The sequence below is a fragment of the Lygodium microphyllum genome, chromosome 9 (genome assembly GCF_053477565.2).
Source record: "Lygodium microphyllum isolate KBCC chromosome 9, Lygodium_microphyllum_v1.1.10, whole genome shotgun sequence".
Classification (NCBI taxonomy): domain Eukaryota; kingdom Viridiplantae; phylum Streptophyta; class Polypodiopsida; order Schizaeales; family Lygodiaceae; genus Lygodium; species Lygodium microphyllum.
Genome location: NC_141143.1, coordinates 53,132,630 through 53,156,785, shown reverse-complemented (window position 1 = coordinate 53,156,785; position 24,156 = coordinate 53,132,630). Strand labels below are relative to the sequence as shown.

At 41.5% G+C, this 24,156-nt stretch overlaps 1 protein-coding gene across 1 annotated transcript in view; it reads left to right on the top strand.

Annotated features, from left to right (window-relative positions):
- The window catches only part of LOC148031040 (uncharacterized), a 57,101-nt gene extending 38,891 nt beyond the window's left edge, over window positions 1-18,210 (top strand). The window contains exons 3-5 of the mRNA XM_087684559.1: window positions 15,607-15,685; window positions 15,773-16,339; window positions 16,782-18,210. Of these exons, the coding sequence (XP_087540685.1) occupies window positions 15,607-15,685; window positions 15,773-16,339; window positions 16,782-18,011 (1,876 nt within the window). The 3' untranslated portion in view covers window positions 18,012-18,210. The remainder of the gene's footprint in view (window positions 1-15,606; window positions 15,686-15,772; window positions 16,340-16,781) is intronic.
- Window positions 18,211-24,156: the final 5,946 nt, after the last annotated feature.

Below are 24,156 nucleotides of genomic sequence, written 5' to 3'. Positions count from 1 at the left end.
GATAGCCAGAAACTGGCCCCATCCATTCCCATCATCATTCCCCACTTCTCCATTATCAAATTCCTCCATATTCCCTCTTCTATCACTACTGTTTTACAGGACAGCAAGCCTGTAAATTCATTACAGCACCTCCTTCTCAAGCTCTTTCTTCCATTTTAGCAACAAGAAGCAAGCCCTATCCATGTACTACTATTCAACGATGGAGAAAGGCTGATTTCCCCTCTTTCTTCTCTCATAGTGTAAAGAAATCAATTCTTATCATTGCATAATAGATAATGCATGTGTGTTTGTACATCTTTGCATGATCTTGTGAGAGTGAGAATTACTTCTCCTCACTCTCAGGTTGATTGTAACTAAGCTCTTTCCTAAGGAACTTGGGTTGAGCAGAAATACATTGCTTTCGGGGGGGGGGTTGCCCATCTTCAACCCTCAATCTTGTCTCTATTACTTTTACATTTTCATGGCTGTAATTTTGTGAGTAATTTTCATTTTCAGCTTAATTGTTCATTCTCTTTTATATTTAATCTTGAAAACAAGCGAATATCATAATTGTTAAGCATACTACGTTGTTCGGGGCGTTTACAATGAATGTGGCAAAATATAGAAATCCACCAATAGAACTAGTCGTCATAGGATCACAAACATCAGTGCGAAGGAGATGCAAAATAGATGGCAAATGAACATGAGAATCCTTAGGAAAGGAGAATCGATGCATCTTACCAAGTAAACAATCTCACAAATGTGATTTGATGGGAAGTGAAATTTTGGAAGATCTTTGACCATATCCTTTGACTAGAGCTTCATTAATGCTCGATAGTTAATGTGATCAAGCCTCTGATAAATGTGTATCATGAAAAGATTCTTTTGTTAATAAGGCATTGTCAATAGGATTTTTAGGGAGTTGTTGATCATAAGTATCAAGATGATAGAGACCTTTAGCGAGAGTGTCTATCAAGAAAATAGAAGAAGAAATCTTGTCATCATATACCGAACATTGCGGGCCATAAAAAATGATGCGAAACCCTTTGTAGGGGCCATAAAAAATGACATGAAACCTAAAGTTGCAAGGGTTGAACTGGAAATAAGATTCTTCTTGATGTTGGACACATAGAGAACATTATGCAATATCAAAGAAGTGCCCAAGATGGAGACAACCTGCACATGTCCAATGCCTTTAATTGCATAAGAGACATTGTTAGCATACATAACTTTTCTCCCCTTATGTACATCAGAGAAGGATGAAAATAATGTTCGGCAAGAGGTGATGTGCTTTGATGTACCATTGTCGAAATACCAAGTAGAAGATGCATCATCAATAGAAAAACACACATCATGAATAGAACGATCAAACTAACATTGAATGAAAAAGGTATAATCCTTAAACAGAGAATAGTTCGATGTCAAGAGCAAGATCATACTCCTTTTTCTTTTTTGATGCAATGCACTTACAACATTCAGTGATGTCGTGCCTTGTCTTACGGCAATAATTACACCTCTTAGGTTTGTTGAATGTACCGTTGGAAGGATTAGGAGAGGATGAACTAGGATTGAAGGGTATCTTCGATGTTGAAGGAGTGGAAGAAGAAGAACGACTAGCATGAAAGTTGGCTGTTTTTTGACCAGCAACCTTGTTTTTCACCTTGGTTTTGGGTTTTCCATGATGATGGGTAGAAAAGGCTTGTTCGGTTGCCATGGTGGCATTGTGGTTCAAACGGCTTTGCTTCTTGTGCAACAAAAGAGACACAAGTTGGTCGAAGTTGTAGGTAAGTTGGTTACTCATAGTTACCAACCACAAGGTGGTAGCAAAACCTCGGTATGACTCCGGTAGACCATTAAGAGTGATGGAAACAAGCTGGTTATTAAGAACTTCTTTATCACTATTTAATAATTGCTCAATAAGATTTGTGATGTTGGTGAGATAGGCATCCATATTACCTCCTCCTTCCATGCAAACATCTTCTAGTTGCTTATGTAGGTAAGCAACACGCACTTCATTGCGCACTTGATATAATGATGTAAGCTTTTGCCATGCATCTTGACTCCTTGGATGTCTTGCACGATCAGATGTGTGGAATGATGTCACTCTTCATGGATATAAGGCGATTAGGGTATGCTTTTGGGTGTCATGGCCATTCCATCAAATCTGATCTTGAGTTGGATGTGTTGTCGAAGAAGAAGATGATTTGGCATCATGAAAGCCACCTCGCAATGCGGAAGGAGGAGGTGGTGCTGATGTTAGAGAAGCCGGCATTTGCTTGTTGCTATTGGCAATATGCTATAGATTCTTCGCAATAAGAACATGTTGCATCGTGTAAACCCACATTGGGTAATTGGTGCCATCGAGCTTGTCATTGGCACCAAGCATGCTTGACAAATCATTATTATTTCTGGCCATGAGTGATAATCGGCAATAAAATAACATTTTCCAAGTGAAGAGAGAGAAAATGGATGCCTGAATAATAATAAGTCACTGATAGAAGAATTGTTGTCTGCCTCAATGAAGCCAAATAATATGGAGAATAATAATTTATCTTGCTGTTTTTTTGCTCAGGAGAGAGAAACATGTAGAAAATAATTTTCAAAAATAAATTACCCAATGAAGGCAGTGAGCAGCAATATGCTAAAATAGAGATTAATGGCTAGAAATGCTCCAATAATGTAAATGACAACAAAATATAAATTTACCTAATAATATGCCAAAATAGTTAAATTTGTCTTCAATGGTGGGAAAAAGTAGGGTCAGCAACCAAATAATATGATTTTGGAGCATGTCGAGAGCCAAGAAAGTGAATTGAGGCAAAAGTTCTAAATTTTGGGCATCTCGGTGGTATTTAGGCAAAAGCTTGGTAGCAAATTGGGTGGGTTTGGCAAAAATCTCCAATTTTGGTGCAATTTGTGTTTGAGAGGGATAGTTGGTGTGAACAGTGGTCTGTTGGTTGAAAAAATGAGGGAGAGAAATGATTGCTTTTATTCAAAGCGATTTTTGAAATGTTGAGGTTGTTGGGAAATAGGATGTCAGATAGTCGACTGATGTGGCATGGTGAAAAGAGCTTTTCGGTTGGTTGGTCAATAGGCGAAAGTGATATGGATAGGCGACACGTTTGGCATGTTGAATGGCACATTTGCAAGTCAATGAAAGGCATGCATAAAAGCGACAAGAACATAATGATGTGTCTGCAGGAGAGTCAGCTGCTCGGAACAGGGAACGATGGGCAGGTCAGTGTGGTGTCAAGTAACATGCAACATGGTTGATGGCGTTACAAGGCAGCGTGGTAGTAATTGGAAGAGGGGAGGCAGACTGGCGTGTGAGTTGGTCGGTGGTGGGTTGATGTGACTAGTATCACTTCAGGGGTGGCTCTCTTCAGGTGGTAGCTAGGATCAATAGGGGCTATCGATAGTATGCAATTGACAATTCAAAACAAGCTTGTAAGAGCTTGAATCTTGAGTGATGGGTAACAACCAACGAGCAAAGATAGTGGCACAAAGTGTGCAATTACCAATGAGACTTGAGTCGGTTGCAAGGCCTAATGGCTTGTGGGATAGTTAGCCGAGTGGGAGGAGCTCAATGGTGATGGCTGGTAGTGAATGATTGCGAGTGATGGCAAGTGTAATGAACGAACTTTGCTCTCATACCATTGTTGGCCCAAGTGTGGAGTAATTGTGCGATTAATTCAATGGATAATGAATGAGATTGAAAGAATTAATTAATGCACAACAATACTTTGATCACGAATGGGAAGTAATGAATTAATGTGAGAGAGAGATTACAACACTCCAGGCGATCACATTGAATAATGCCGCACTTGTGCAAATGAAGCACAAAGTTGTTGGGATATAAAGGTCCTTTATTCATCTCTGTGTATGTACATGTGTATTATTTAGTTGTACATGTATAAATACTTTTATTCTTTGTGTAACAACACATTGTTGGTACACCCAAATCATATCGTACTTTCTCTTTGTCACTCTCACTCACTAGTTCACTCTTTTGTTGTTGAAGATCTTCACGTTTCGCGATAGCCACTCACAACAATTGGTATTAGAGTTGACGGTACAAGCCGACAGTCACTGCACACAGTACATTCTTCATTGAGATTGGCAGGTGGTATGGACTGCTTGACAAATCAGGTGTGACCTAACGGGACCGGCTCACGGGGTTGAAGAAGCAGATGACCAATGAATAGGTCGCGCGGGAAGGATGCTTATTTGGATTTTGATGATAAGTTGAGGGCGATCTTTCTAATCATGACACTACCTGATTCTTGGGAGACCTTGGTGGTTTCTCTTAGTAATAGCCCCAATCTCTCATATGATGGTGTGAGGGGTTCAATCTTGAATGAATAAATTAGACGTAAGTCTAGTGGAGAAGGTAGCAACTCAGCGTACAACCTTAGAGGTAGGGCTGAAAGGGAAAATGCAAATGATGTGGACAGAGAAGTAGAAGCAAGAGAAAAGGAAAGGAAAAGAGTGATGTTACTTGCTATCAGTGTGGTCGGAAGGGTCACAAAAAGCCTGATTGTAGATACTACAAGAAGGAACAAGAGAAAAAGAAGACTGTAGGAGACAAAAAGAAGAAAGAGGATAAGACAGGTGTATCTGAGAGGCAGCCAAAGGCAAGGAAAAGGCCAATGTGGCCTCCAGTGTAGTCATAGAGGAGCTCTCACATGCAGAGGTTGATGTACTATGTGCAGTAGATTATGATGCCCTTGTATGTCACATGTAGGATATGCAGACTACCAAGGTTGATGTGATTGATGCACTTTTGTCAGTTGATGATGGTGTCACTCAGACTTGGATTGTAGACTCTAGTGCCTCTTTCCATGTAACTCCTTGCTTGGAGTGATTTGCTATGTTCAATGGAGGCAGTTACGGAAAAGTATATCTTGGAAATAACCATGCTTGCAATATTGATGGGATTGGCATTGTACACTTGTCTTTGGATAATGTGCAAGAGCTTGTGTTGAAAGATGTTAGATATGTGTCTGGCATCAAGAGGAGTTTACTATCTATTTGTTAGCTTGACTTGCATGGTTACATTGCACTGTTTGGTGGTGGTTTGTGGAAATTGAAAAAGGGTTTCATGCTGATTGCAAAAGGAACCAAGAAGGGCACTTTGTATTGTTTGCACTGTAAAGCTTTGAATGGCAAGTTTCTTGCAGTTGCTGAAATTGGTTGTCATTTGGAGTTGTGGCATAAGAGATTAGGCCATATGAGCCAGAAAGGGCTTGATGTCCTTACCTCTTTGAAGAGGGTTAATGAAAAAGGTTCTAAACTTGATTTTTGTAATGACTGTCAGTTTGGAAGGCAAATGAAAAATTCCTTTTACTCTGGTGTCTCTCGTAAGTCCAATGTCTTGGACTTAGTGTATTCTGATGTATGTAGTATGCCTGTGAAATCGTTGGGTGGTGCTGCATATTTTCTTTCTTTTATTGATGATTGTTCTAGGAAGATGTTGAAAAAGAAAAGTGAAGTATTTGCTGTTTTTAAAACTTTTCATGCATTTGTGACCACTAAGACAGGTAGAAAGCGGAAATGCTTGAGAACTGATAATGGGGGTGAGTTCACATCTACTGAGTTTAAGTCTCTTTGTGACTTGTGTGGAATCAAGAGGGAGCTTACAACTCCTTACAACCCTTTTTAAATGGGGCGGCTGAAAGATACAATAGGACTTTATGTGAAAGAGTGCGGTGCATGCTGTCCATTGCTAATCTCCCTTATGAATTTTGGGGAGAGGCACTCAAAACCGCGGTTCACATTTGCAACCATTCTCTAAATAGGTCCTTAAATAATGGCATCCCTGAGGAGGTTTGGTCTGGCAAATCGGTCTCATATGACCATTTATGGATATTTGGTTGTGATGTGTTTGTGCATGTTAGAGATGAGTTGAGGAGTAAACTTGACTCGAAATCCACCAAAGGCATTTTTATGGGCTATGGTGATGAGGGTGAATTTGGCTATAGAGTGTGGTTACCACAGTCCAAGAAAATTGTTTGCAGCCGTAATGTTGTGTTTAATGAAGCAAAGTTGCTGAAAAGTACTTTAGCTTGTGATGAAGACATGAAAAAGGTCAAATTTCAAAATCTGCAGCCACCTATTACTTCAAATGATGAGCCTCATGATGCTTTTTCGCATGTTGAAATTGATGATCAGTTGGTTATTTTTGAGCTAGATGATGATGGATAGCAAATAGAAGCACAAGGAGGTCATAGACAGCAAGATAGACTTGCTGAATATGAAAATGTAGGTGCTGGTAATGAAAATGAAGGTGCTGTATAGCATGAATAGCATGTTGAAAATGGCTTACATGCTTTGTGGAGCGCTCACACAAGGCATGGGGGGAGATTGTGTCAGAGTGCAGCGGTGCGGAAGCGTAGGACAGAGAGAGAGAAAGAGACAGTGGAAGATGAAGATCTGTTATATAAAGTGTGCTGAATACAAAGATATGCAGATATATACACGGGCGCAGTGCGCTGGACTGCGTGTCTCCACCTCGACGATGCAACCTGCTGTTCACCTCGAAGTCCGTTGCAGTCTGCACTATCTCCTGTCTGAAATCTGCGAACAGAGACGGAATCTGCGCGTGCCACCGGTTTGTAATCTGCGAGCAAAGAAGTGTAGGAGACTGCGTGAGAACTCGGCTATTTATAGCCAGAATCTGGGCGAAAACGAGGGCGCCAGAAATAGCATGTTGGCTGCATTAAATGCAGCCGACTGTCTGAACAGGTCGGACTGCCACGTGGCAGTCCGATTGTGCAGTCTGACTGCACACGGACAAAAACTGTCTGACAGCATGTGCTGCTTCTGATCAGGCTGTGATCTCTACCGGTCGATCTCCTTTTGTACAAGCTCCGCCAAATTGTAGGACTCAAGGATGGCCAACATCATGACGCGCCAGATGCGGTAGTTGTCGCCGTCGAGCTTCTGATCTACCGGAAGAGCCGGTAAGACAGGCACCTTCCGGTCCATAATCGACTAGAACTCCAAGTCAATCTCTGTAGACATCTTCACCTATAATGTCTTCACAAACGCAAAAGCAGCCCCCTCTGACTGTGAAAACTCAGCCTGCTAAGGCTCTTCCGTGTCTTGAAACTTCTTTACCCGCTGGAGGCGATGAAAAAGCAAAACCTGCACTTGAAAGCTGAAAACTCAAATTTCCTCTGCGTCAAACAGCAGCAAATCCACCACTTGGACTCCTTTCCTGCGCGCCCACGCTTGCTTCAGCCTTGTTCCGAGGCGTAGCCCTCCTGTCTGCCCTCAAACACTGAAAATGCAAATTTGTGTCGTGATAGAAACTCCTCTTCAGGTTGGTTCTACGCTCAGTCAACCCCTTAACACTGCTCTGATACCATGTCAGAGTGCAACGATGCGGAAGCGTAGGACTGAGAGAGAGAGAACGCAGAGAGAGGAGAGAGAGAAAGAGACAGTGGAAGATGAAGATCTGCTGTATAAAGTGTGCTGAATACAAAGATATGCAGATATATACACGGGCGCAGTGCGCTGGACTGCGTGTCTCCACCTCGATGATGCAACCTGCTGTTCACCTCGAAGTCCGCTGTAGTCTGCACTGTCTCCTGTCTGAAATCTGCGAACAGAGACGGAATTTGCGCGTGCCACCGGTCTGTAATCTGTGAGCAGAGAAGTGTAGGAGATTGCTGGAGAACTCGGCTATTTATAGCCAGAATCTGGGCGAAAACCAGGGCGCCAGAAATAGCCTGTCGGCTGCATTAAATGCAGCCAACTGTCTGAACAGGTCGGACTGCCACGTGGCAGTCCGACTGGCCAGAAATAGCCTGTCGGCTGCATTAAATGCAGCCGACTGTCTGAACAGTTCGAACTGCCACGTGGCAGTCCGACTACGTGGCAGTCCGATTGCACACGGACAGAAACTGTCCGACTGCACCTGTTGCTCCTGATCAGGTTGTGATCTCTAACAGATTGTACCCAATTAGTCTTCTTGCTTCATGTCATGCAAATTTTCTCTCTTGGTTTTTGAGTAAAACCTATGATCTACCATACATAGGGCTAGTTCTATACAACAGGGAAGTTGCTTGGAATGACTAGAAAGAGAAGGTCACTTTATCACTTCACCATCCTAAGCTATCTTGCTCTTGATCCAACATGAGAATGTATCAGAGTCAAAACCTCACTCTCATTCTTACACTAGTAACTTTTTTGTTGCTATCAATCTTTTTCTTACACTAGTAACTCTTACTCTGCATGGATTGAAATATGCCAACTAGAACTTACACCAACTAGTAGAATCCTTAGTCCTTATGGAGTAAAGCCATATTTTCTCCTAGTAAAATGCCAAATTCTTACAAATATTGAGAGTAAAAGCTTTATATTCTATTCCATGTACTTTCCAACCGTGTAGATATGAAAAAGAGGTCCTCCTTAGAAGAACGTTCAAGAAGGATGCTAAGCCTCTTGGGGTGCCCTTACCTCCATATCTTAAGCTTAGTAAAGCCAACAACCCAAAATATGACAAGGAAGCCAATGCTATGAAGGGTGTCCCTTATGCATTAGTTTGTGGCTCTGTCATGTGTGCTATGATTGCTACTCATCCACACATTGCTCATGTAGTGGGAGTTGTCAGCAGGTTTATGTCAAATCCTAGCAAAACACATTGGGAGGTTGTCAAGTGTATTCTTAGATATCTAAAGGGTACACAAAGAAAGTGTATTTGCTATGGGAGGGGTGCATTTAGTCTGGAGGGTTATTGTGATGCAAACATGGCAAGTGACTTGGACACTCGCAAGTCCACTAGCGGGTATGTCTTTACAATTGTTGGTGGGGCCATTTCTTGGTGCTCTAGGTTGCAAAACATCATAGCACTAAGTACTACTGAAGCTGAATACATATCAGCTCTTGAAGCTTCTAAGGAAGCTATATGGTTGAGCAGACTTACAGAGGATCTTAGCATGTCTATGAGTACTCCTGTGTTGGGATGTGATAGCCAGAGTGTTTTGTATTTGGCTAAGAATACCGTGTGTCATTCACGTACAAAGCATATAGATGTGCGATATCACTTTATCAGACAGATTCCGAAAGATGGTCTAATCACATTGATCAAGATCAAAACATAGGACAACCTTGTAGATGTTCTCACTAAAAGTTTAAGCAAGGCTCAACATGAGCCATTGCATACGACTATTGGGGGTTGGTTAAAGGTTCACTTCGGACCTTTAAGTGGGAGGTTGTGGTTGGGATATGAAGGTCCTTTATTCACCTCCGTGTATGCATACGTGTATTATTTAGTTGCACATGTATAAATACATTTTATTATTTGTGTACCAACACATTGTTGGTACACCTAAATCGTGTCGTATTTTCTCTCTCACTCTCACTCACATATTCACTCTTTTGCTACTAAAGATCTTTATTCTTCACGATAGCCACTCACAACAAAAGTGTCTTTAAATAATAAAAATTGAAACTCTAATGGCTTAGCTATCATAGGAATCCCTAAACTAAACCCTAACTCTAGTGTCACTTAGTGCTAGGACACTAGGGGCAACAACTGCATTCAATGATAGTTTAAATGCCTAGGGAGCCCAGATCCTGGATTAAAGGGTATCAATGTGTAGTGCACAAGATAGCCTACATTTTGCGTGCATGTGGGCTACCAGTTGATGGTGGGTTTGTAGCCAATCGGCCATTCATAGTAAGGCAGCATTCGAATTCAGCCAATTTTCTCGATGAGACTGTTAAATTTCTTTCTTTAGTTTCTTGTCCATTTTCTTAAGTAATTCATAGCTTTCCTAAAGAGAACTTTTTAGTCAAATTCAGTCCCAAGAGGGTGTAATTGAAGAATTCCTACTGCCAAACCTTGATTTACAATAGAAATTAGGGTTTACCAGCCACTTGGATAAGAGTGCTTGGAATTTAGGGCCTAGTACTTGAAATTCAGAAGCTGAAATATAGGAAGATTGGAGAAAATTTTAAGAGGCCAGCCAACCAACATTAAGTTTGGGGGAGAATTTGTCATCCAAGGGGCAAGATTGACAATCAATCCTCAAGCAAACCAAGGGGCAAATTGGTTTGAAGACTTGTTCTAAGCTAGATATTAGTGTCCTTTAAGTTTTAGCAATACAAGTTCAAGAAATACCACAAGGGGCGCTAGTTTTGGGGCCAACTAGGTGTCCAGTGTCCAAATTAAGTGGTAGCATTTGTAATTTTAGTTTATATGGATTTTATGCTTGTTGTAATTAGTGCTTAAGCAGGTCATTCGCCACCCTATCTGAGAAGAAAGGCTGTTTTCACAATGAAAACATTTGCCATGGGTTGCTGAAAAACACACCCTTCTCAGCACTTTTGTTGAAATCTTCGCAAAGTCAGGTCCACTTGTGGCCTCCTGTCAAAATGCAAGTGTAGGTTGCCCTCTTGATCAGAAAATGCAGCACTTCTCTCTTTGTTGACACTCTCTCCAGCCTTCTCTTGCATGCAAAGAAATACCCAAGCACCAAAAATAAACACAAATGTACAACAAAACACAAGTGATAATGGAAGAACATAGAGGTGAAGAATGGAAGAATGAATGAACAATATAATGCTTAATGCAATAAACACACTCTATAGAGTGAATACTAAACCTCAAACTTCAGTGTTTGTTTAAAGGACCAGGGTAGAGAGATGAGTTGGAGAGTGTCTTGTACTCTAAACAGACCTTGCAACATAGTAGGTAGCTCGTGTAAGCAATCAGCAGCTGCAAAGGCAGATCTGAGAGTGTGGATCAGGTTGAAAGTGATAGTGGTAGCAGGGCAATCTGCACAAGAGAAGATGCCAAGGCAGCAGGCTGAAATCGCAGTGTAGACAGCAGTCCCCTGCTCCTGGGCAGGCTGGAAGTGCTGGGGCGGCAACCCAGGCTGTAGAAAACACAGCAATCTGCTGCTGTTTTGGTGACTGTTTGGTGTTGATCAAGCTTGGACTGCATAGGGAAGCAGCTGGCAGTAAACACAGGGCTGGACAGCACCTGAATGAAAGTGTAGATGATAGCTTGGAAGGGTGCCTCAGGCTGATGGATGCCTGACTGCACCATGAACTGAAGTATCCGCTGAAGGAGGGGTGTAGGCAGTAGTGGAAAATGGGCGCCAGCAACAAGGATGGACTGAGTTGAAGGCAAGCCTTCTTTTCGTAGATGTGTGGACCTTCCCTCAAATGAGGATTTGGCTTATGGGGCATAGACACTCTAGAAGTTTTGTAATTCAATGAAAAGTTGGTAATAATATGTTTTGGGGCTGTTTTAAATAGCGAATTGAATGGTTTAAGTTTCTAATGCATTTCTTGGCTCAACACAGCAGTAGTTTGATGTGCAGCCCTCCTGTCTGCACTTGCATGGTGAAACTCCTCCTCCAGGTTTGTCCACCTATGCAACAACTCATTGCTGTTCTCATACCATGTCAGAGTGCTGTGATGCAGGAGTGAATGCATGGTCTGACCAGAATGAATCACGAGAGAGAGAGAGAGAGAGAGAGAGAGAGAGAGAGAGAGAGAGAGAGAGAGATTCTGGTGTGCTTATGATTGTACATGAGAAATATCAGTCGGTTCTTATTAAAAATGATGTACATGGCCGCTTTGTGGTAGTTGAAGTTTTATTTGAAGGAGAGATCTTATGGTTGTTGGGCCTATATGCTCCGAATGACCCTTTATCCCGCCAGGATCTTTGGAATACCTTGAAGACCTGCTTGTCACTTGGCAGACGGGGTTTTTTGATGGGGGATTTTAATATGTGTGTTGATTCTTCACAGTCCACTTCAGGGCATTCGGTGATGGACGCTCCGGAAAGTCGGGTGTGGGATGTGTTTGCTCTTGCTGTACTTAAGCAAGATCTATGGTCTTGGCTACACCCTTCTTCTACAGGGTTTACTTTCCATTCGGCACAGTATGCAACTACATGGTCGCGGTTGGACCGAATGTACATCATGTAAGATGATGATTTTCTTCCTGAGATGCTGGAAATGACAGTCTTGTAGCAATATACCTTGTCGGACCATTTCCCTCTCCAGCTTGAGCTACTTGCACAACCCATTGCACCTTTCATGCAATTGCTGGATAGACTCCCTTTACGTTTCAACTCCTCTTATTTGAAGCATTCAATCTTTCGGGGCTATATGTAGCAATTGATTGATAGATTTTTATTGGACTTCGCCTCTGAGGGCACTACTTCCTTTGAACGATTGCTTTTTAATGTGCAGTGGGTCGCTCGGCAGTATGGGATCCACCATGTCTCTCTTTGTCGGCGGTGTTGACACGCAGCGGAGGACTTACTGGCTTTCATTCGTTCTCTGCTGGTGGACACTCCGGATGATGAATTTCTGCTGTCACTGGCGATACATTTGGCTGATCTTATTAAAGAGTTTTAGTTGAAGTCTTATCAGCAGGCCAAATTGCAAAATTTGTTTGAGAATTTGCAAGATAGTGCTTGTCAAATTCATAAGTTCTTTCGCGCTCTGCATGCCTCTCCTGCTCGAGAAAATATGACTAGACTCCAGAATTCAGGAGGTCGAATGGTCACTGACTCTCAGACTATTGTCAATATGTGCAGGAATTATTTTCTTAATCTTTTTGGTTCTTCTCAGTCACCTTTTGACCAGGTTACGCATGCACATTCAGTCTTCTATGATCTGGTCCGATATCAGGTTCCACTTGATATGCAAACTACTTTGGAGACAGATATTTGTGAGGAGGAGGTCACGGATGTTTTGTTGCGCTTGCCTAAAGATAAAAGTCCCGGTTGGGATGGTCTCACCAATGAATTCTTTGAGAGTTCTGCTACCCAACTGGCGAAGCCATTGACGGCTATGTTTTAGCAGGTTTGGAAAACAGGGTTCATGCCTTCCTCATGGAAAGAAGGTCTTATCAAATTGCTTCCAAAGGTTCCTTCGCCGTCAATGTTGCAACATTGGAGACCAATTTCTTTGATGGGTTTGATGTATAAAATCTTTTCCAAAGTGCTGGTGAATTGGCTCCACAAGTATCTTCCCGCCATTGTGCATCCTCTTCAATATGGTTTCATTAAGGGCCACAACATTCTGCATGATATCTTAAATGTGCAAATGGCTATTGACTATGCAAGGTACTCTAGTCAAGAAGTGGTTTTGATTCAATTGGATCTGGAAAAGGCTTTTGACTATTGAGATTGGTCTTTCCTTGTAGAACTTATGTCTACTATGGGCTTTGGCACTCGGATGTCCCGCTTGATCTACACCATTAGTGCTGCCGCTTCTTCGCGAGTTATGCTTAATGGTGGTGTTATAGAGCCCTTTGTCCTTGCACGCTCTGTGAGACAGGGTTGTCCTTTGAGTCCTCTCTTCTTTGCCCTGGCGACTCATCTGGTTCTTTCGATGTTATCTTCCATGGCAGCTTCTACTCAGTTGGCCAAAACAAGTACTGCAGTGGATTTTACAGAAACTGGCAGCGAAGTTTCTGTATTGGAAGTCGCAAGCGTGGCCCTTCCATGTCCGCCTCAAAGTGGCTCAGACAATTATGCTGCCAATGCTCACATATTTCTTGCCATTGCTGCCTTGGACTCCGACTACTTTGAATGCTCTCACTCGGCCCATTCGTTTCATGTTATGGAAGAAGGATTCATTGTATGCAAGTATTTCGTGGATTTCGTAGTCGCATACATATACCCCTAAACACGTGGGTGGTGGGTCTATTTTGGATGCTGAAACTCATATGCTGGCACTTCGTTGGTCTCTTTTTCGTGCCACGTGTGTGGAGCATCACCCGTGGGCCGTTATAGCCCGTTATTTTCTTGAGGACCGCGGTCTTATGCATGGTAATACACAAATTCGAAGCTCCTGGTGGCATGTTCTTAATGTATACTTTCGGTTTTGAGTCCTTCCCCATCCTTGCTTGTTCATTTGGTCGGCTCTTTGGCAATTGGTTTTTCAGAAGGTGCGTTGACCGCTTACATACTATAACTCTTTTCAATTGGAATTGTTGGCAGCCTCGAGATTACTTTCAGGGAAGGCAAACATGAGCTCAGACCAAAATTTAACTGCATGGCCCGTTTGGGTTTGACTTCAGTTGCAGATGCCACCCTTGCCGGTCGTAATGTCTTCATATCGTTTTGTTCTGCGAGGAGGCTTTTTAGAATCCCTCGTGGATACCGTGATTTATGGGAACAGCTTTTGTTAGTGCTCCAGAGCAGGCAACCCTTTCGTGCCCTTGCTGTGGATTGTCCTTGGCAGGACTGGGTTCTTGCAGGGCAGTTGAATTTAGAAAAGGCCTCAGCTAACCAGGTGTACCATCTTCTGATTAAAGATCATCAATGGTTGGTTACTAAAGCTAATACTGTATGGGGGTTGCGGAAATCTCAGTCATGGTGGAAGGCAACTGTGATGGAGGGCTGGGTGAACAAGGCACCTTTCAAATGCAAGGTCTTTCTTTGGAGGGTAATGATTGGTGGTCTTCCTCTTGCCTCGGCCCTTTCCAAGCGTCGAATCTCTAACGGCAATTGTTTCTTCTGCACCACTACTGTGGAATCGGCCCGTCATCGATTTATCTCTTGCCCTCTCGCTAAGAATATCTGGTCGCTTTTGTTAGCGGTTTGGCAAGCTGTGGTTGGTTTCTCACTGAGCCCTTTCGATTGGGCTTTTGTACGCCCAAAATACCCCACACCAGCGCAGTTGCATATGAAGATCTTGTTCCATTTTCTTAGATACTGGGGATGTTGGCGCAATTGGACCACTCGGAATGCCTTTCTTTTTGATTCGGCTTCTAATGTTCCGGGACACATTGCCAGATCTCATTCGGCACTCTGACTTGCTCCCTCGGGAAGACTTACTTCCCTGGCATATGGCAATTTCCTCTGCGTCTTTGCCATGACTTGTGTAACTCTGTCCTGGTTTGGTACTGACAGTTGACACATGCTGGCTTAGAGCCATCGTGTATCTTGTAATCTTGTAAACTTGTACATTTTTTTCGTAATTAATACAATTACCTTTTACGAGAGAGAGAGAGAGAGAGAGAGAGAGAGAGAGAGAGAGAGAGAGAGAGAGAGAGAATACTGAATCATCAGGGAAGAATCTGTACAATAGTATGTGTAGTAGATCCCTCTCAGAGAACCTCACAAGACCAATTGAGCCTCTCAGACAATCTGAATAATGACAACCACATGTGCAGGCTAATTAATAGAGTGTATCAGGAGTCAGGTTGGACCTGAATATGGGATGACTTGCTACAAATAATGCAAATAAAATGATCACATGAAATGCTGTACAAAAGCTGTCTGTGTTGGTAGAACTGGCTGATTAGTCATACATGCTGGCCAACTTATGAATACTGCTGTCTGACAATGCAATATACCCACGAATTGGCACATATAGGAGACAAATTTCCAACAATTTCACTGTGCCTTTGGTAATTATAGCTGATTGGTTCCATTCCTTATCAGTGGTCCAGCATTCAATAGTAATGTGCACCTTGATGGAAGCTTCCTTATCGTACACTTCTGTTTTTCATTGTACATATTAATCACCCCATAGAGTGGGTGAATTTTTTGCTGGTTAGTATACTGTGCTGTTTTAATGATCAAAGCAATGCATAATCATAAAATATAACTTTCATTTGAAAAGATAGTCATGTTGTTTTCTGCAGTACAAAGGCTTCGGGCAATGATGTGATTGGTGTTGATCTAGGGACAACAAATTCTTGTGTTGCTGTAATGGAAGGAAAGGTAAGTATTTTTTTTTGCTCCAGATAGGATGGGGAAGATTGCGATCTTTAGTAGGCCTGTGAATGAATAATCATGGCATTTTGACAGCTCCCTAGAGTTGTAGAAAATGCTGAAGGAGCAAGGACTACGCCTTCAGTTGTTGCTTTCACCGCAAAAGGTGAAAGACTTGTGGGCATACCTGCTAAAAGGCAAGCAGTAACTAATGCATCAAACACTGTCTTTGGTGTCAAGCGGCTGATTGGAAGGCAATTTGATGATGCACAAACACAGAAAGAAATGAAGATGGTGCCGTACAAGATTATTAAGGCTCAAAACGGTGATGCTTGGGTAGAAGCAGGGGGACAGAAGCTGTCCCCAAGTCAAGTTGGGGCCTTTGTTTTGCAGAAAATGAAGGATACGGCAGAGGGTTATCTGGGTCGAACAGTCACAAAAGCTGTTATCACAGTGCCAGCATATTTTAATGATGCACAACGACAGGCTACAAAAGATGCAGGCAGAATTGCTGGTCTTGAGGTTCTACGGATTATAAATGAACCAACTGCAGCAGCTCTTTCATATGGACTCGAACAGAAGGAGGGCTTGATTGCTGTCTACGACCTTGGTGGTGGCACTTTTGATGTCTCGATTTTGGAGATGCTGGATGGTGTGTTTGAGGTTTTTTCATCTAACCTAGTTACCTCTCCTTGGCTGTTAGTAAGAGGAGGTGGTTTATACTACGCATCCTTTCTTACTTTTTTAGCATCATTCAAAGTTATATAGTACAGTAATGCATTTTTGAATAGCATCCTTTCTTTCTCCTCTTAAATTAGCACCACTAAAATATATGCTAGAGTAATGCATTATTAAATAACATCCTTTCCTACTTCCTCTCTCTCCCTTTTCTTTTCAGCATCATAGTATGATGCAACGAACTGATAGTATGTGCATTTCAAAACCAGGGCAGTATTGATTGTTAGCTAATCCAGAACATTCGGTAGGCATGTTACCTGGTTCTGATTGTGTGTCAATTCACATGGTGGCTCAAGATTGAGAAAGCAGTATAACTACTGAGTTAGGACTTCCTCATGCTTTTATGCTTGTTGATCTCTTTGTACAGGTGAAAGCCACCAATGGGGACACTTTCCTTGGTGGTGAAGATTTCGACAATGCACTGCTGAATCATTTTGTTCAGGAGTTTAACAAGCAAGAGGGCATGGACATCACAAAAGATAAACTTGCTCTTCAAAGGTTGCGAGAGGCTGCTGAAAAGGCAAAAGTTGAGCTCTCTACTTCCATGCAAACAGACATACAGTTGCCCTTTCTTACGGCTGATGCATCTGGTCCGAAGCATTTCAACCTCACCCTTACACGGTCAAAGCTTGAGGCTCTGGTGATGGACCTGATTGAAAGAACTCGCAAACCATGCAATGATTGTCTGGCAGATGCAGGGTTGAAGCCTAGTGAGCTGGATGAAGTACTCCTGGTTGGGGGCATGACCCGAATGCCCAGGGTTTGTGATTTTGTGGCCAAGATATTTGGTAAAGAGCCAAATAAAAATGTTAATGCTGATGAAGCTGTTGCCATGGGTGCTGCCATTCAAGCAGGGGTTCTTCGAGGTGATGTCAAAGATATCTTACTTTTAGATGTGACACCTCTATCTCTGGGGCTTGAGACTCTTGGAGGAGTATTTACAAAGCTAATTGAGAGGAACACCACCATACCTGCAAAGAAGAGTGAGATTTTCTCAACAACTAGAGATTTTCAAACAGTGGTGGGTATATCTGTCTACCAAGGAGAAAGGAAAATGGCTGCAGATAATAAGCTTCTAGGACAGTTTGAGCTTGTAGATATACCGGCAGCCCCACGGGGTAGAATACAAATAGAAGTCACTTTTAACATTGATGCAAATGGCATCGTCCAGGTCTCTGCTCGTGAAAAGTCAACAGGGAAAGAACAGACAATTACCATACAGTCTTCTGGAGGGTTGACTGAGGACGATATACAGAGAATGGTAAAAGAAGCAGAGGCCTATGCAGAGGCGGATGAGAAGAAAAAAGAATTTGCAACTGTCAAAGCAAATGCTGACCAAGTTATTGGAGAAGCTGAAACAAAAATGAAAGAGGAAAAAGAAAAGGGATCTCAAGGAAATACTGGCAATATATCAAAAGCTTTGGAGGCCCTGAAGGATTCTCTTAAAGGTGAAGACATGGGAGAAATAGCTCAGAAAACGTTCCTTCTACAGCAAGTCTTGTCTGGAGCCAGTGTGCCACCTGATGCTGCTGTTGATACAACAGTTTCCGAAGCAGACTATGAAGAGGTTGAGTTGAAGGAGGAAGCAAAGAGTTAATGTAGGATTGGCTATAGCTGATTTGGCAATTTAGTATTCAACACTCTTACTCCCATCTATTTATTTATACCTAATATATTGCAATCTCTATACCAGACATCCAACTATTTGCCTAAAGGCAGGGTTGTAGGTGTCAGAAAATTGCCATTTAATGAAAATAGATATCTAAACTTGGTCGTACCTCTCATTGGCTATGTGCGTGCTAACAAAGTATATGCTGGATTGTCTATTGAGTTTCGGGAACTTGTTGCTAGGAATGGCTGTTTTCTGACTCATTAGTAATTGCCCGTGACTTATGATTACTGATCTAATGTAATACTTTTAATCCCTTTGAGAAGACTAGTACTAAAGCTTTGTGATCTTTCCAATGGGCCCTCGATTCAATGTGTGCAAAATGTTCGTTGGTGTGTTCAGTTGGTTATGAACTGTCTAGCTTTGCAATTGGAAAGATGCATAGATGTCCTGTTTAAGCAGGACTCAGGAAAGATTTGGTGTACTCCATGATTGTGAGCACGTACCTTTTGGGATGGTGACCTTGAGCTTCTCGCAGGCACGTGCACAAGCAACCTCTGTCATGTTTAACCTCGGTAGGGTGATAATAACTGTTGGCGTGAAATGAGTATTTGTGCTAAAATGTAGGGTCATAACTGTTTGGTGTGAATTGAGTTGCGCTTACTAGTATCTTGTGCTGGGTCAGACTTCTGGAGCTAACCTGTTACTGTCAATGCACGAAAGGCAGCAAAAAATGAAGCATAGCTGATATCTTGGGTATGCAGCATATACTCGTGAGAGGTCAGCTAACTGCTTTATGTAATGGATATGCTTCCTGTAGGAACTCACAACCATGATAGGGTCCATGCTTAATGGCCTGACAGTGATGACATAACACAGATAGTAAGCCTGCCTTTGTTTGGCATGTGTGTCATTAAAAAGAAAATAGCAGAGTGATGACCTAATAAAGATGTACTCTCTGTGTATGGGCTGAATGATGTTACAGATGACTGGCCTGCACTAGAAACAATGATCATCCTCTATTACCTTAAATATGCTCAGTGCCATCTCGGGAATACTTCACAGGTCTAGAGAATAAAGTGGTATTCAACATTATTCAGCTTAAGTTCCCCTTCTTTTTAGCTATTAAAAACTGGGCTGAGGGCTCTCTTGTGAAAACTAAGGTAGTGCTTGGAATAAGCAAGGCTAGGATGTAATGTTGAGCTTCACAAGCTCAAAACAACCATTTCTCCATGTGTAAGTATATCTTTCTAAATGGACCGTTTTGCTTGGAAAACCCCCCTAATTCCATTATCGTTGTTATGCTATTGATTTATGAGTTTGTGAGGGATAGTGAGTTATTTTGATACTTGTATTTGAGTTGTGGTCTGCTTCTCTCTTGCAGTGAGTTTGCCACTTAATTTAATGGTTTCCTGCTAGCATACTCTCTCTCTGCTTAGTAATTTTATTTTTGTTATGCTCCATAAGTTACCCTTTCCAAAGTGCGAGGGAATGTAGTTTATTTAGTATCCTTTAAGGTGTTGGGTTGAGCAATACAATGCAGTGGTTGTTTGGCGTTTGATCACCATGCTGCAGCTTTTCACTATAAATAATTGTCCATTTGTGCAACCTAGTTAGAGTTGCAAGTTTGGTTCTCCCGAAACATGACATTCCAATAGACGTGCACACCAATTCATAGAAAACTCATTCTTTCTGCTCTCCTTAATTCTTTGGATAGTCCTCAAGTTTGTGACAATGACCAAAATCTCCAAATTTCAATTTGCCTCTATAATGTCATAAAAATTGTTTAATACATCATGTTTTGCAACTTTATAATATGGGATGATCCAATGCCAACACAAACAAGATTGAAAGTCAAGATTCTTGAGCTCAGCTCATTTAACGAGTAGTGTAATGTAAGAAACCCAAAAGCGAATTTCACAGTGGTTTGAAAAAAGCAACTTATTTTAATCTTTGAAAATTGAAGGGTAATTTGGGTATTTCCATAAACTGCAAGGGTGTTTTGCTAAAATTTCCTTGTTATCGTAATCTATATGTAGCAACATATACTGTGAGATTGTAGAACACACTTTAAATAAATACAAGTATACTTCCCAAGGCATGAAAGTAACAAGTCTTCGACTGTCTTACCTTTACCTTGATTTTCTCAAACAGCCATAAAAATCTCATACTTCATAAATATGCACAAATGAAGAAGGCATCCCAAGTAGCTTATGATCAACAATCCTTGGATATTCCTTTCTCACATTCCGTGACCATCCAACATACCTTGGCTATGCCTTTATCATTAGTGATAAGTGTAGGCATTCTGGACCATTAGGAATATTGGAAATCTTCTGTGTGTCCGCAAGGCAATCTCCCTCATTTAACCTTTAAAGTTTAGGTTGAACCTTAGCTCCCTGCACTGCATTTGTGTAGAAAAAGAGGGTCGGGGCCATAGGTTGAGCCCGTCTGAGATGTTATCTTGCACATGAGAGTGATGCAAGGGGGAGTCCATGGTATTCCAATCACCAATCATCAAAGAATGATCAATCAACTTTGAGTTCCAGGAACCTTGTGTTCCTTTCCAATCGTGAGTTTGGGCATAAACTCAGCGTGCATCATCCATTCTGTCACCTACAACCCATCGTGGAGGCATGCCTTACGAAGGTGCTTGCTTAGTTTTGGCTTAGGCGCACGCTCAACGTACTTTTGATATTATGGCATTTGAGTTTCTTTTCCTAACTCGTCAATATCTTTGATGAAGAAGGTTTGTAAATATGTTTATTCCAATCAAAGTATATTACTTGCATTATTTAAAAAAACAAGTTACTTAAATCCTATATACATCATATGGTACTCAAAACAAAAAATACGTAGTTTTTTGATATTTTAATCAAGCAGTCTTAGTTAATAAATGAAGAGTTCACAAAAGAGTGACAAGAAGGGGTGAATAGAATGACACTCAAGGATGCATTGTTTTTTGACACTAAGCAAAACCTCCATTCCCGACACGAACTTGAAGTTGTAGGAACTCAGGGGGCTTGTTATGTTTGTCCTAGAGAATACATACACGACTGGTTGACTTTAGGAGTCTCCAGGATGTTGCAAAAGTCATGAGTATAACACTTTGCCCAATGTAGCAGTGATTGCACCAACTAAATCCACCACCCAAGAAACTCACTCCACACCAGACATTCATGAGACATGACCTCGTCAAGATGGGAGGACAAGCAAGGTAGGACACAAACCAAGTTCCCTTTGAACCCCACAATTGGTGCTTGTTATCATTGCAAGGCTATAATGGTCATTTCACTTACAACTACCCCACTAAAGCATGTATGACTGAATCTCTTCAACCCCCTGAGAACTCCAAAGAACAGTGTGCTGGAGGGAGTGGTACTTAGATGTGACAAGCAAATGGGTGGCAAGGCTTTGAAGAAGGAAGCAAAGGGACGCTTAGTGCCTTCTCTTCATAAGGTTGGCCCTCAATTAACAAGTAAGGAGGTTGTGCCATAGAATGGCAAGTGGATCAACAAAGAAAATATTGACCCCAATGTTGCTAACGATAGAGGTAAAGCCAAGAAAAATAACAAAATTCCCTCTCTTAGTTGATCAAAACTTTTATGCCCCCATCAAGGATCATGAAATGCTGGCTAAGCCGTCTTTGATGTGATGAGAGGACCTTTGTTTCCTCCAAACTCAAGTTTTCTTCCTAGAATGTTAGGGGTTTTATGTTGGATCTCAGGAAAGAAGTTATGTATGAATTGGTTAGAAGGTAGAAGGACCAATTCCTTGCCCTCCAAGAGATTATGCTAGATAAGGAGGCTTGTAGGTCTTTTAAGATCTCTAGTTACATTACCTTCCATGACATGGCATCTAATGGCAAGGGGCGAGCAATGTTGCTAATTTGGGAGGAGTACAAACCCTCATTTTCGTTTACTGTAGGTAATGGTAGCATTTTGGGAGCCAAAGTTTCAATCTATGAATAAAATTTTATGGGTTGTTCAATATATATGCAACTAACTGCTCAGCAACTAGGGCAAAGCTATGTGACATTTTGCATCAATAATTACAAGGTAGGAATGCTATGATTGGTGGAGATTAGAACATGACATGTAGAGATGGCGTCTGCTCACATGAAGTGGATCAATGGTAATGGAAGAAAGGGATTCTTGGCAATACTTTGCTTGTGAGTTGAAGGATATTGTTGTAATGGCCTACAATGGGAGAAAATTGAAGTTCATGTGGCATAATTCCCACATGGGCTCTACTTGGTGGGGAAGCAGATTGGATAGAGTCTATGCTACATAAGGAGCTTGGTGGCTTAATGGTGGACTTAAATATTTTTTAATTGGAGGATTTGGTTGCCTACAATCACTTACCCATTTTGATAACATTTAGGGTTATCCTTCTATAACTAGTAGTTGCACTGGTCTGCTTCCCTTCAAGTTGAATGTGTCCTTCTTGGATGATAGGGCTTTTCTCTCTAGGCTTTCCCAAGCTTGGAAGAGAGCCAAAGACCCTTTTGTCTCCCTTGATTATACGGATGGCTTAAATGTTAGGAAGCTATTACTCATGTTACCAAGGAGCATGGAAGATCTAAAGTTGTTGGCAGGAGAAACTCTCAGGCATTGGCATGCAAGGCAAGGTCTAATGGTCTTGTAACCCTATGTGATATGTTGCATGATGCTACCTTGCAAAGTTGCCTTAATGACATAGAAGTTTTCCTCAAGTCTCAAGAAGAAGAAGTAGTCAAAGCAGCTAAACTACACCTCAAAGGACAATGGGAAGTTTTACAAATTCAACTTCTCTAAACTACAAGATGGATAGAAAAAGTAAGCAATAATCTATATGGAAGAGAAGGGTGGCATATGGATGCATGATAAGCTCTCAATAACTCAAATCTTCAAGGACCATTTGGGAGCCATAGTGGGCACTAAGCCATTGGTTATCCTGGACTATGGAACTTTCAATGATTTTGTGTTTTCTATTGCTAGTGATTAAGCTCTTTTGTTTGACACACCATTCTCCCTAGAGGAAGTAAAACAAATGGTATTTAGCTTCACAGCTAGGAAATCCCCAAGGCCAGATGGGCTACTTGTTAGGGTATTTGATGTGCATGCATGGGAACTAGGTCTAAGAGAATGGATAGATATGTGGATGGATAAGGATGGATTGATTGGCACTAAAAAGAGGACACCTATAGTGTATGAAGTGTATCCCATAAGCAAAGAGAAGGAAGAATGGTATAGCTGAAATGTTATAAGACAATGTACTTGCTTCACTACCAAATCAATCAACTCTATATGGTGGCATCATGCTTCTCCACTTGTTCCTCTTCTTTCCCCCATAGCTCATCTTCTCTTCTTGCTCAACCATGTTTTGCAACATGATATCAAAGCTTCTTTCCTTCAGGCTGTGAGGTAGAGAGACATCTATTGTTGCGTACAAGGTTGAAGAAGCTCAAGATAAGAAAGATGGCGATGTCCAATTGAAGGCTTGGAAAGGTTGTGAAGGCTAGTGGTTCTCTTGAAAATGAGTTGATTCAAGTAAGGTATGAAATGAAAACTACTCCATTTGATTTATTGTCATATTTTGAAAGGTTGCCATTGTCAAAGAGGAGGTGTTTTACAACCATTAAAGGCTCGCCCCAAAGCTCAATCCATTACTTTTTGAATGTCATTATCTATAAGCTAAGGGTTGCTTCTATCTCAGTGAGAGAGATAAAGAAAAACAAGTGTTTAGTTCTTAATTTAAGGTTTTTGGAGCTCCCAAATCTCCTCACCTACTATGAAAGGATGGGTTAGATCTAGTGAAAATTGGCACCTTCAATGTAGCATTGTTCTCCATGAAATCATATTTTCTTTAATTGGTGTCCTTTTTCCCTTCATGTAGGCTAAATCTTAATTATTTAAACGCATGATTCATGGAGTCAAATAGAAGATAGAGAAAGAAGAGATGTGGCGGCTTGATATGTAGGCAGCAACAAAATCTAAAAGCAATGATATGTTTTGCACGAGTGGGGATTTGTTCGACTCCTTCTTCAGATCTACACTTGAATCTGATCGATTTGAGCAATTTTGCAAGTCACCATTGCATTCCATGCTACTACTTTCAGATGATTTGTTTCTCATTATTTTTATCTTTCTTA